The following is a 12214-nucleotide window of genomic DNA, read 5'->3' as shown; positions in this document are numbered from 1 at the left end:
GAGTGGAGAGCTTCACCGAGGACGACGGCTGCGTGGGAGCAGCGAGCCGGAGGCAGGAGCTAGGGGGGCGGACGAGGGGCGAGGGTGGGGGCAGAGGAAAGTCCGGCGGGGAGATTGGGCTGTCGGGCGGGGGTCTCTGGGCGGGAAGGCTCCAGGCAGCGGCGGCGGGGAGCACGGAGCCGCGGGGAGTGGCCACGGCAGAGCTGGGCCGGGGCGATCCCAATCCCGGCCGATTTGGCCTTTCCCGGCCCGGCCCAGCGCAGCCTGGGAGCTAAGAGTCGCCGTGCAGCCGGCCAGGTCGGATGCGGCGGCTGCAGAGAGCCTGGGGGAAGCGGCGAGGACGCAGCAGGTACTTCGCCTTTTCCTTCGGGACAGCCCTGCGCGCACTCTGCCTGCCCCTTTCCCCATCTGCCCGCTACCTGGACGGCGGGCTACTCCCTGCCGGTGCCTGCCGGTCCCGCAGCCAGCCCGTCCCGCAGCTAGCCCGTCGGGACTGTCGTCGGGACTGTCGGCGCTGCCGCGCCATCTCGCTTCGGGGTGCCCAGCGGGAGAGCGGCCTGCTTTGTCTGTTGTCGTGGGAGGGTGAAGGACACCGTGCAGGACGTTCCTTCGGCGTGTCACGTAAAGGCGTCGTGGCAGGCACAGAGCAGCGGCAGACTGAGTAGAGCTCAAGACTGTGAGTGGAGTAGTGTCTCCAGTGTGGGACGGTCACGCCGCGGGCACGTCGGGGACATTCTTGGGTGGTTTAGAGACTATGTTTGTAACCCAGAAAAGTTCACGTCGCTGCAGCAATGCAGATACGTGAACAGAATACTGGAGTTTGGAGTCGGGGTGGGGAGTAGGTCGGGAGAGCTGGGTGGGAGAGTGAGGGGGAAGAACTAAGTGTGCCTTCCTTTCACGTGCAAGAATTAAACCAGCCGGGAGCTCCTGTGCTAGATAAGCATATGTGTGACTCGGAATTACAAAATACAAAAAAATCTAAAAAATTCTAAAATCTAGAAGCCAAGAAAAATAGCCACTTACTAGTTCATAGCGTTTCTGAGGCTGTAAGCTGCCAGCGCATTCACTTAAAAGAAAAATAGAATTTAAGTTTATTTGAGTTGTCCAAGACATTGTTCTGCAGCAGATGTTTGTTATCGAAACTTCATTTGCAATTAGCACAGCTTAGTTTTAGAGTGGAAATGTGTATTGAAATGTGCTGCTGATCTCAAAAGCCTTTTCTGTTCTTAAAGTTAACTCTACCAGGGTGTGCCTGATAAATTACACGTGTTTATTTTTTATCTGGAAAGGCTTTGAAAATAAATAAAACATACAAAAGTTTGGCTTCAGATACACATTCTTGACTTTTCCCTTGCGTTTCTGAAAACTGTTAGTGCTGGCCAAAACATATGGCTGTCTGTGTGGTGGTGGTGAAGGTGGAATATGGTGTCATTGGTAAAGTCTATTAATGGATATTTGGAAGGCAGGGAAAATATTATTCCAGCTGAATTACTGTGAGTGTACTGAACACATAGAATTGTGTGTGCTTGTATAGGCAAAAGTAGTCAGTGGAAAGCTGAGTCCTGTTCTCACTGGTGCTTTATTATCACTTGTTGCTTTACCTTCAAGATATCATGAAAATTGAGAGCAGTTTGGCTCACTGTTTTGAAAACATAAATGTCTTATTTTTGTAGCTGAGAAGTACCTAGTGACTCCTGAGATGGTAAAAGGCTTCAGCTCCCTGTGGGAGTTGTACCAGAGTGCTTGCTGGGGGCACAGTGGGTACATTCTAAGGATAGTTGCTGAAAGGCTTTGACATCCCTAATATCAGCAGTTCCCCTTTGCCTCCTGGGAATTACACATTCCCAGAGGAATGCTGCAGGGTGACTCCACTGCCTTAACCTGAGGCAGTATCTGTGGGGAGCCTGTAGAGGTACAGCCCTGAGTCCCTGCCTGTACCACTGTGTGGTGGGGCTGGAGAGGGCAGTGGAGGGTTGCTTTGCCACAGGGCATATTGAGGGGTTGTGGCCTCCCGCACAGCATGGTCCTTTTCATGGTACATGAGGCACAGGGAGTATACAGATCCTGTTAGACCCTAGGGACATGAGCCATGGTGGAGAGACCCTACTCAAACCTGAAAGGGTGCTCAACCCTATTAGGATCCTTGACCTCTGCAGCAGAGCACACTAACCACTGTGGAAACCCCTAGAGCATGGTGGTGGGCAGGGACATTTTCCAGGCAGGGTAAATGATGGAGCTCACTGCTGACCACAACTGCTTCCTCCAAGCACAGAGGACAAAGGTCAGCCAAATAGCTGAACAAGGCAACTGGATTGTCCTCCACATGGCTGTGGTTCTTGACATTATACCTTTATTTGAGTAATTTAGTTACTGTTTTCACTGTAACTTCCATGAGGAAGTATAGTGAGATTGCCTCTGCACTGCCTATGTGTTTATCTTTCTAGTGCTACGTGGTGGTGCAGTGGCTTGCATTAGAGGGAATAAGACTGATTTCTAGTGATTTCAAGAGCTTGGAGTGTTGGAGGCAATCCTCAACACACTGCATGCTACAAATGGGCTCTTGAAGTCCTTTTTAAATATTTTGAGCTGAGGTCCATTAGAGCTAGTGGCTACTCCTCTGTATGTGACTGGAACAAAGGTGTTAAGAGGAATATGTTGTTGAGCTGTCAGGAAACAGTGGCACAGGTATCCTGGACCTAGCTGCTGTTGTCTTGTTGCTATAATATACAAGCAACTTTAATTTTTCTAACTCTCAAAAAATTAATGTGTTTTCTGAGTTACTGTGTTACTGCCTACAAAGCAGGAGGGAAAAAAGTAGTACGGCTGAAAGATACCTGGAAATCTTGCTGCCAGAAGAGGATAAATTTTCATTTATTACATTATTTTTAATATTAACTTTAAATTTACTTGTGAGTGATTTTCATTCCTTGAGAGTCCTGGCAGTTAACACTGTTGCAGCCTCCATTGCCTGCCACTAGCCAGTCAGAGGCAAAGATTTACTTTTGTGATACTATTTGCTGTAATAATTTTAAGAGAAGAAGTAGTTACGAGCAATGAAAGAGACTTGGTATGATTTCTGCTGATTGAGTGTATCGTCCATGCCTTCAGCTAGGGGAACAGGTATAACACCATTGCCTGTAGTAGCATCATGACGGTTTACAGCTGCTGAGTTGTTAAAGTTCTAAGTCTGGCATTTAATTCTCTTCACAGAAGGAAATATATTTCTCCTTCGATAGACCAGTATGATATTCCGTTTGGAAGAGACTTGCAGAAACATTTATTTTGTTGCATGTGGTGCTCTTAAATGCTATCGATATAATGATTCTCTCAGGCAGCCATCAGCAAGCCTGGTGAGTATTGCTAGTTGAGTTATGGTTAAGAAATGCTTTTATAGTCAAATGTAATTGTTTATTTTACAGTGGAAAACAGTCACAATTCATATGGATAAAGTGGCATTTTGTTATAAACAAATACAATGAAAGATTGTGATAGTTTCTGTGATAACAGCATGCAGATTGTAACTGAATTACAATTAGACTGAACCTTAACTGAGGTGAAGTTGTTCTGTTGAAGAGCTTCACTGTTACCATGCTTTAAAAATGAGGTGAACAGCTCAAGGGCCCAGTTCTGCTCCTGGGAAATGAATGAGATGTTTGCTGTAAACTTCAGAGGAAAAAAGACCCAGGACACCAAGCATCAACTGTGTTTCTTGGCTAATATGTATCTCCCAAGCAAGACGCTTCAACAAAGTAGTTTGGACCTAAGAACTAGAGTGGGGAAATAACAATAATAATGGGATAAATAGTAAATTATTTTCTCAGAAAATGATTTTACAACATCCTGAATGTACTAAAGAATTTAATTCAATTTACAATAGGCTTTTGTGAGATCACTTCTTTTCTGAAGGAGGGAACCCAGGAAAAGGGAGGGTGGGAAAACTGAGTGCAGGTCATCTTTTAAATCCATTTACATTAATCTGGGATCTGGTTTCCTCCTCCCCTCTTCCAGAAAGGCACTTGAGAATGCATCTCTCATTTTTCAAGTGCCCAAAAGAGTGTGCTGGAACAGCAGTGGCTCACATCACAGAATCTCAGATAGAAAGGGACCTTAAGGATCATCTGGTCCAACCTTGGCAGAAGCACAACCTAGAAAAGATGGCCCAGCACCCTGTCCAGTTGAGTCTTAGAAGTGTCCAATGTTGGGCAATCCACAACTTCCCTGGGGAGATTATTTTGTGATCTTAAGAAACCTGTATATAAGAACCATAGAACAGTTTGGGTTGGAAGTGACCTTAAAGATCATCTAGTTCCAAGTCCCCTGACACAGGCAGGGACACCTCCCACTAGACCAGGTTGCTCAATGTCCCATCCAATGTGGCCGTGAACACTTCCAGGGAGGGAGCATGCACAGCTTCTCTTGGCAACCTGTTCCAGTGTCTCTCCCCCCTCACAGTAAATAATTTCTTTCTAACATCTAAATCTAAATCAGTTTAAAACTGTTAGCTCTCATACTGCATTCCCTGATAAATATTTCCACCCCATCTTTCCTGTAGGGTCTTTTCAAGTACTGGAAGGCTGCTATTTTCCAAGGAAAGTACAGACACCTAAGCTTGCTTGCAACAAGCTGTCTCTTACCCAGAGAAAATGAAATGTTTCTTGGGATGTACAGGCTGCAAGCAGAAAACTGTTGGTGTGTTGCTCTCTAGCAGAGGTTGAGATCTCAATTTCTTCCCTTGATACCCATCCTTTGAAAGAGTCTTTCACATGTCTGGGAGATGATCATGTCCCTCAGGTAAATAAACGGTTAGGTCAAGAGCTGTAGCTTTTCAAAAAACTAAGCTATTTAATTTTAGGCCAATGGAAAATGTCCTCCCACCCAGCACAACTTTTTGTTTTCTTACCTTTCCCATTAAAAAAATGAAATATTTACAGATTTGGCTCAGATGGAACCAATTCTCTCCTCATCCCCATCCTAGTTTGTTTACTGAGCTGAAAATTTGGCTGTCTGTTCATCCTCAGTATATACATTTGGGGCATGAATACTGTGCAGCAACTGAACTGTAACATTTCTCGTAAAACAGCGAGTGCTTCTGACATCTGATATTTTCACTAAGTTCTGCAAAAATCTTCCAGTATGTATATGTCGCAAATGAAAAAAGGTAGCTAGAAGGATCTGCTGCAAAAATGCAACCTATTGAAGTCCCTGGGAAAATGTTGCAGTTAATCTAAGGCACAACTTAAAAACAGAAGTAAATTGAGAAGGACAATTACAACTTGGTATAAAAATTTTTTTTATTTTAAAAAACCCAACAACTTTAAATGTATGTCTTGCATACACCTGGAGAGAGGGAAAAAGTGAACCACAAAGAAAGCAATACTTACAAAGTTGTGACTTGCCATGTTTATTTTAAAAAGGGTAGTAGAAATCCAACTAATTTGATTAGGAAGTAGGATTGGTTTTATGATGACTGGCTTTTAATTGTAAATAGCATGATTTTGTACCATTAAGGTTAGGAAGTTATTGTAGGCATTGGCGATATGCACACTGGCATCAAGACCTGACATCAAATTTCTCAGGTTCTTTGCTACCTGAAGTCTGCATATGGAACCAGGGCAAGCTTAGGAGGCAGTGAGTTTTCCCTGCTACTGCTCAAGCAGTGATTGTTGGGTGGTGTTTTGGTAGCTCCACGTACACTTACATCTTTCTGAGAAGTTAGCCCATTGCTGTGCGTGCTGGGTCTTGCAGGGACTGTTGGCTAATCCTCACCACTCTGCTGCAATTTTTTCAGCATGAAAATTTTGTAGGGAGACACACCTACGAGCAGTTGTCTGCATTGCCCTCATATTTCCACAGCAGAGTGTGACCAATAACTCACCCACAGTGACCTTGCTAAGCATGCAGCAGTGCTAGACCTTGGTGCCCCATTGTAGTCAGCATCCTTTTCAGCTCTCTGGTGGATGTTGCAACTTGAGCACCTGCAAGGGCCATGGGTGACACTGGAAGACAGTTAGATTTATGTTGCACTTGTCTTTATTTTCAGAGCCTGGTTTTTGAGCCACTCTCCCGAATTAATATGCGAGGCTTGCTGGAGCAAGGGATACCTACTGCCCACCTAGAGGAGTCCTCCAAGGAACGTGGCTTGATCTCCCTCTTGTGGAAATTTATCAGAACTAAATTCTTGTGATATTGAAAAGTCCAGCATCAGCAAACAAATGATGGCAGCAGTTACCATACCACCTGATGCTCTTGTTAGCCCTCAAGGAAATGAAGAGATGGACTCTCTGATCGTACTACATTATAATTACACAGGAAAGCTCATTCTAAGGGAAAAAGCTACTGATAACATTGACCTGCCTGCTATTGCATTTCTTATCCTATGTAGTTTCATAGTCCTGGAAAACTTGATGGTATTGATTGCCATATGGAAAAACAATAAATTTCACAACCGCATGTACTTTTTTATTGGCAATCTAGCTCTCTGTGATCTTTTAGCTGGGATTGTTTACAAAGTAAACATTCTTATGTCTGGGAAGAAAACCCTGAGTTTGTCCTCCACGGTCTGGTTCATTAGGGAAGGCAGTATGTTTGTTGCCCTGGGAGCCTCCACTTTCAGTTTATTAGCAATAGCTATTGAGCGGCATTTAACCATGATTAAAATGAGGCCTTACGATGCAAATAAAAAATATAGAGTGTTCCTTCTCATTGGTACATGCTGGCTTATTTCAATTTCCTTGGGGGCCTTACCCATCCTTGGCTGGAATTGTATAAACAACTTAGCAGATTGCTCAACAATTTTGCCTCTATACTCTAAGAAGTATGTGGTGTTCTGCATTAGTATATTCATAGCCATTTTGGCTGCCATTGTCATCCTTTATGCTCGTATCTACATCCTGGTAAAGTCCAGCAGTCGTAATGTCACTAATCACAATAACTCAGAGAGGTCCATGGCACTCCTTAGGACTGTTGTGATAGTTGTTAGTGTCTTTATTGCCTGTTGGTCACCGCTGTTCATTCTGTTCCTTATCGACGTGGCCTGCAGAGTCAAAGAGTGCTCTATCTTGTACAAAGCCAACTGGTTTATTGCTCTGGCAGTCATCAATTCTGCAATGAATCCCATCATCTACACTCTGGCCAGTAAAGAAATGCGTCGGGCTTTCTTTCGCCTTGTTTGTGGCTGCCTGGTGAAATCCCAGGTGGCCAGATCTTTGCCTATTCAGCCCACGCCAGATCACAGTCGAAGTAAATCCAGCAGCAGCAATACCCAGAAGCCAAAGGAAGATTTCCCACAAATTAATGTTTCCTCATGTATTGCTGAGAAAAATGAATCTTCATTTCACAATGGAAACTTCTGTAAGTAAAGGACTCCTTGAGACAAGTACTTTTATGTGGCTTTCAGATTTAAACTACAAGTGTAGTTTAAGCATTCATGCACTTAAGGCAAAGGGGAAAAGACTAACCGCTTACGTAACTTTGAGGACTTTTTAATCAACGATCATTTGCTTTGGGTGTTTGTTCAGTAACACCTTTCATGCTACCCAACAGCCAGGACAAAAGTCCATGCATATCTAATGACATTGTGCACCACGATGGTATTGCATGGTGTGGCTGCGTTTATCAACTCCTGATCTTGCAAAACATCAAGAAAACCTACTAGAAAATTCAGCATTCACAAAACACTGCTGACGATCGGAAAATTACACCAATTACTGCCAACTGGGAGAAAAGCCCATTGCAGATGTTGGTGCTTACAGTTCTCTATATCTTGCGGTTATGTTAATGGCCTTACATGTATGTGGTATAAATAGCTGTATATTTGTGCAATTACTTATTAAAAGTCATTATTTGTTAAACGTTTACAGTATGCTAAAGATTATATTGCAATGTGCAGTGTAAGTTGGCAAATTATACAAATAGATGTGCTTCAATGGGGATATTTGAAAATAAATGAAGTAGTAGCTTCTAATTGACAGGAACTTCAACATGGCATATCAATGCAGTATTTTAATTTTTTTGAATGTTAGTCAGACTTTTCATGTTTAGTAAAAGACAACATGGCAGTTGTCACTGTGACATTTCTCAACTTGTTTTAAGCAAGTAGTAAATAACCAGTAAAAGAAGCTATATGTGTTTGCTATTTAAAGTAGTTAAAATGTGACCCATCAATACATGTGTATCAAGTGTTTGTACTGTTTTAATACATATATTTTTACTTAATTTTTCCAGTGTATTTTAAAATGTATGCCAAATGTATGTAAACCTGTGTACATTGTGAATGCACTACCTAGGCTGAGATCTTTCTGTTCTGAAACAGTCATATAATTTCAGAAAGCAGTGAACCACCAACAGTTCCCCATGGAGTTCCTTCTTTTCACTCCAGGCACTGCCACAGCATGGGGTTGTGTTAGAAATTCTCACTGGGAAGAAGTCCAGCGACTGGGACAAGATCTCATTTTCTGGCAATGGGACTCTACACTCTTACCATCTCCAAGCACTTTTGCAGATGAAAGAGGAAAGGTGCGGTACAAGAGGATCATGCTGAAGGGCATATCTCCATGTATACCTGACCCTGTCTTGGGTGTGGAAGGAAAGCCTCTTCAGTTTGGAAGACCTTTCAACTTTCCTGGAGCCCCAGACTTACTCTTTTGAGAGGCTGTTCCAGGGAAACCTGTATGAAAATAACTTTGTGATCTATCACTGGCTTACTAGCCTCAGTACTGGCTATTCATTGACATTCAGCATTAGAGGTCTTCCCTGAGACCTAGAGCAGTTAAGACTTCATAAACACCTGGTTTCAAGTCCCCATGGAAGTGGCCTGTAGTATTTCCATCAGTAATACTTTATGGCTCAAGGCTTCAGTGAAGGTTGACAGGAAATACTGAGATTAGTTCCTTTGTCTTTCAGTAAGAGTGTAAGGGTCTAACTTTATTGGCCTGTTTCAAAGTGTGATGTCTCAAGCCACACCTTGCCTTATGCACAATCAGTAGTTGAGGCTTTAATACACAGCCTGAAAGAGCCTTTAGCTTTACTCTGGTCTTAATCGTTTAAAGCTGCAGCATTAGACTCTTCTTAAGTATGTACAGTGTATAAGTTGTGTAATGGGTGTAGTAAAAGCCTTTAAAATGTAGAGGTTTCATTTTCATTATCTTTTACAAGTTAAGTCTTATGGTGTTAGCAGCGTAAGAACAAAGGTGATCTGTATTTGAATTATATAACTGTGAAAAAACAAAATTAATTACCAAAAATGTTGAAAAGCAGTGCACTCAGAGAAGAAGAAAAAGCTAAACTATGCTGAGCATGATATAACTGTACAAACTGTACGTACAGGCTAGGTCAGCAGCTCTGTAGCTTTGTGAGAAATAGAACTGGTGACATTGTATTGCCATGGCTTGCTTAAGTTTTTAGATCTTAACTGTGCTATTTGGCTGTATTTTCAGTGTGGAAATTCTCTCCCAAAGTTATGTCTTCAAAAATTGCCAGCTAAAATATTTGGATAATTCTAAATGTTAGGTCATGAGGTGGTGGCATGTGGCAGTCCTTGCTATTGTAGAGCAGAAAGGCCTTAGAAGCACAATGGTTTGAGAAAACATTGTGGCTGACCAACTTTTATGTCATGGATGTTACATTATTCTCACAATATAAGTGGAAAAAAATTAAAATAAATTAATAGCCCAAGTCCAAGAATATGGACATGAAAATGAGTTTTAACATCTAGATTCTAGCCTTAGCTATTGTCAGAGTTGATGCAAAGTACAGGCAATGCAAGCGACTCCACTGTTGGAGGCTGTGCGATTGTGTGTCAGTACAAAAACCTTTCACTCTATTTTGATTTCCTTTTCTTATTTTGAAGCTGTGGGGATATTTTGTTAGGTCATTACCCTACTGTACCTGAAGCAGGCTTTTAAGATTCATGGGTACACATGTAACACTGCTAATAATTTACAAAGTACTTAAAGCTGAAGAGGAAAAATCTGTTCTGGATACAGTCTTCAGTGGGTACTTCCCACTGGGATGTATTATGTGGAGTACAGATTCTAGAAAATTCCAGAGCAAAATTTTATAGTAGGGCAAGTCAAGTAGTGGACCATAAACAACTGGAAGATATTCTATCATTGAAGGTGGAAAAAGATGAAGAATAGCTTCTTCATCCTAAAATATTAGAACATTCCTTAAAATCTATCCCAGAATCCAAGCTTTTTATAATTTAGTCCTATCTGAGAACACAAGAATCAGGTCTCCCTCTCCCAATTGGTTTTACATAGAGCAAAAGCCACAAAGGAGATGAACATTTCATTCATGTTATTTCATTAATTGGAATATTTATTATGAAGGAAATGCAAATCAAACCACCTAAGTAGAAAAAAAGCTTTCATAATATGCTTTCCAAGTGTCTTTTATTGCCAACAGTTTTTCAGAGTATTTTTAACACTTTAGGTACCACAAACACTATGAAAACTTTTAATTAAATCTCAAACCTTTGAACCAAAGTTGTGTAGCAGTCATTTGTCAAAGAAATGTGAAAAAGGTTTTGCCTTCTATGGAAAATGCATTTAAACTCTTCTGGGTACCACGTGTCAAAGCAGTACTTGTGACAATGCTCTGCAGCCAAAAGGTGGTAGGCTCTGCCTCTTCTGCCTGTGGAGTCAGAGGAAGGCTTTGCCCCTACGTTCCTGGGAGAAGTCTCAGTCCTTGGTTCACTTGCTCTGAGGTCTGTTGGCTCCAGCAGTACTGCACTGCTTGCTGTCTTGAGACCCCAGATGGATTTCTGTGTCCAGTTCTTGGGCCTCCTACACAGGAAGGATGTGGGGCTGTTGGAGCAAGTAGTCCAGAGGAGGGCCATGAAGGTGCTCACGGGGCTAGAGAACCTCTCCTATGAAGACAGGCTGAGAGAGTTGGAGCTGTTCAGCCAGGAGAAGGCAAGGCTCCAGGGAGACCTTACAGTGGCCTAACAGGACCTGAAGGCATTACCATTTTCGGCTTGCTCCCAAAACACAGACAAGAAGACTATGTTTAGGAAGGAGGTATTGTTCATTACTGCTTTGTATAGAGCTGGGTGCTCGATGGACTCCCACAAATCAGGCACACCTTTCTTGTAATACAGATTTCTTTTATACATCAAAAACTCAAATTCATCTTATCCCTCAAGTACACCAATATTAACATCTACATACTTACGTGTTGAGTTCTTTTGTGAGAATAGGGTTCTTCCTGGTAAATTTAATGTTCATTGTTCTCTGCTACCTGGTACACCCATCTCTTATGGCTACAGACATTCACACCAAGATACATTGTGACCAAAGAAGCACCTCCTTGCCTTGGTCCTGCCTGTCTGTCTCTTCCAGTATCAATGGAGCCTACAGGAAAGCTGGGGAGGGAATTTTTGCAAGGGCATGTAGTGATAGGAAAATGAAGTGAAGTGGGTTTACACTGAAAGAAGGTAGATTTAGGTTAGATATTAAAAAGAAATGCTTAACTGTTAGGATGTTGAGACACTGGAACAGCTTGCCCAGGGAAGCTGTAGATGCTCTCTTCCTGGAAGTGTTCCTTGCCAGGTTGGAACGTGTCCCTGCCATGTAGGGGGTTTGGAACTAGAGGATCTTTGAGGTCCCTTCCAAACCAAACCATTCTGTTTCTATGATTTCACAAAGAGCAACTATAATTAGTGTGTTGCTTTGCCTACAAGTTTGTAATTTCGAGCTGCTCCAGTGAGGAAATGGAAAGCACACCTGTGCATGCCAGATGCCAAAAAGCTTGGGTACCGGGAGCAGCCAGCCTGCCCTTTATGAGCAGAGCTGTGCTGGCATCTGCCCTCACTACTGCCATTTAGCTCACCAACACAACCAAGGGCACAGCTCAGCCCTGTGACTTTACTGGGAGGGGTGAACACCAAAGACCACTCCAGGCCTGGGGACACTCCCTTCTTATGGCAAAATGCATGGGGGACAGGCACAGCAGTATTAATCAGTGATTTCTGTTTGGCCATCATTGAGCCATGAGGTTTGCTACAGCCCTGAGGCCTCCCAGCACCTGGTATGGTCTGGAGACACTGTGCAGAGGCATGTTGAGGTGTGCTGATGCCCATGCTGCTATCAGAGCTGCATTACTCCTCCCCAAGAGCAGTGTAACTTCCCAGGGCATCTCCAGGTTCCGTTTTTCTCCAAGTGGGTAAGAGGGAAGGGTCTTAGCAAGGAGACACTTAGGCAGCGGAGGAATAGGG

The 12214-nt window shown here is 43.0% G+C and overlaps 1 protein-coding gene across 5 annotated transcripts; it reads left to right on the top strand.

Annotated features, from left to right (window-relative positions):
• The first annotated feature begins 290 nt into the window (after positions 1–290).
• S1PR3 (sphingosine-1-phosphate receptor 3) lies at positions 291–10484 on the top strand. 5 transcript variants are annotated; one of them, XM_051642435.1, is made up of 5 exons: positions 587–676; positions 3211–3350; positions 4553–4791; positions 6041–7350; positions 8378–10484. In XM_051642435.1, exons 4-5 carry the CDS (start codon positions 6213–6215, stop codon positions 8644–8646), a joined length of 1407 nt encoding a protein of 468 aa, XP_051498395.1. In that variant the 5' UTR covers positions 587–676; positions 3211–3350; positions 4553–4791; positions 6041–6212; the 3' UTR covers positions 8647–10484. The 5 variants fall into 5 exon arrangements, with proteins under 5 accessions (XP_051498394.1, XP_051498398.1, XP_051498395.1 ...); XM_051642434.1 differs by lacking the exons at positions 587–676; positions 4553–4791 and adding an exon at positions 291–349; XM_051642433.1 differs by lacking the exon at positions 4553–4791.
• Positions 10485–12214: the final 1730 nt, after the last annotated feature.

The sequence above is a fragment of the Apus apus genome, chromosome Z (genome assembly GCF_020740795.1).
Source record: "Apus apus isolate bApuApu2 chromosome Z, bApuApu2.pri.cur, whole genome shotgun sequence".
NCBI classification, from domain to species: Eukaryota; Metazoa; Chordata; class Aves; order Apodiformes; family Apodidae; genus Apus; species Apus apus.
Note: the sequence above shows the minus strand (reverse complement) of the source record. Positions and strands in the feature narration are given on the sequence as shown.

Excerpts from the sequence above, each read along its gene's own strand:
- S1PR3 (XM_051642434.1), top strand. The coding sequence starts at position 6,213 with ATGATGGCAGCAGTTACCATACCACCTGATGCTCTTGTTAGCCCTCAA. Across the intron at positions 7,351-8,377 it reads ATTTCACAATGGAAACTTCT|GCACTGCCACAGCATGGGGT; the intron begins GTAAGTAAAGGA and ends TTTTCACTCCAG.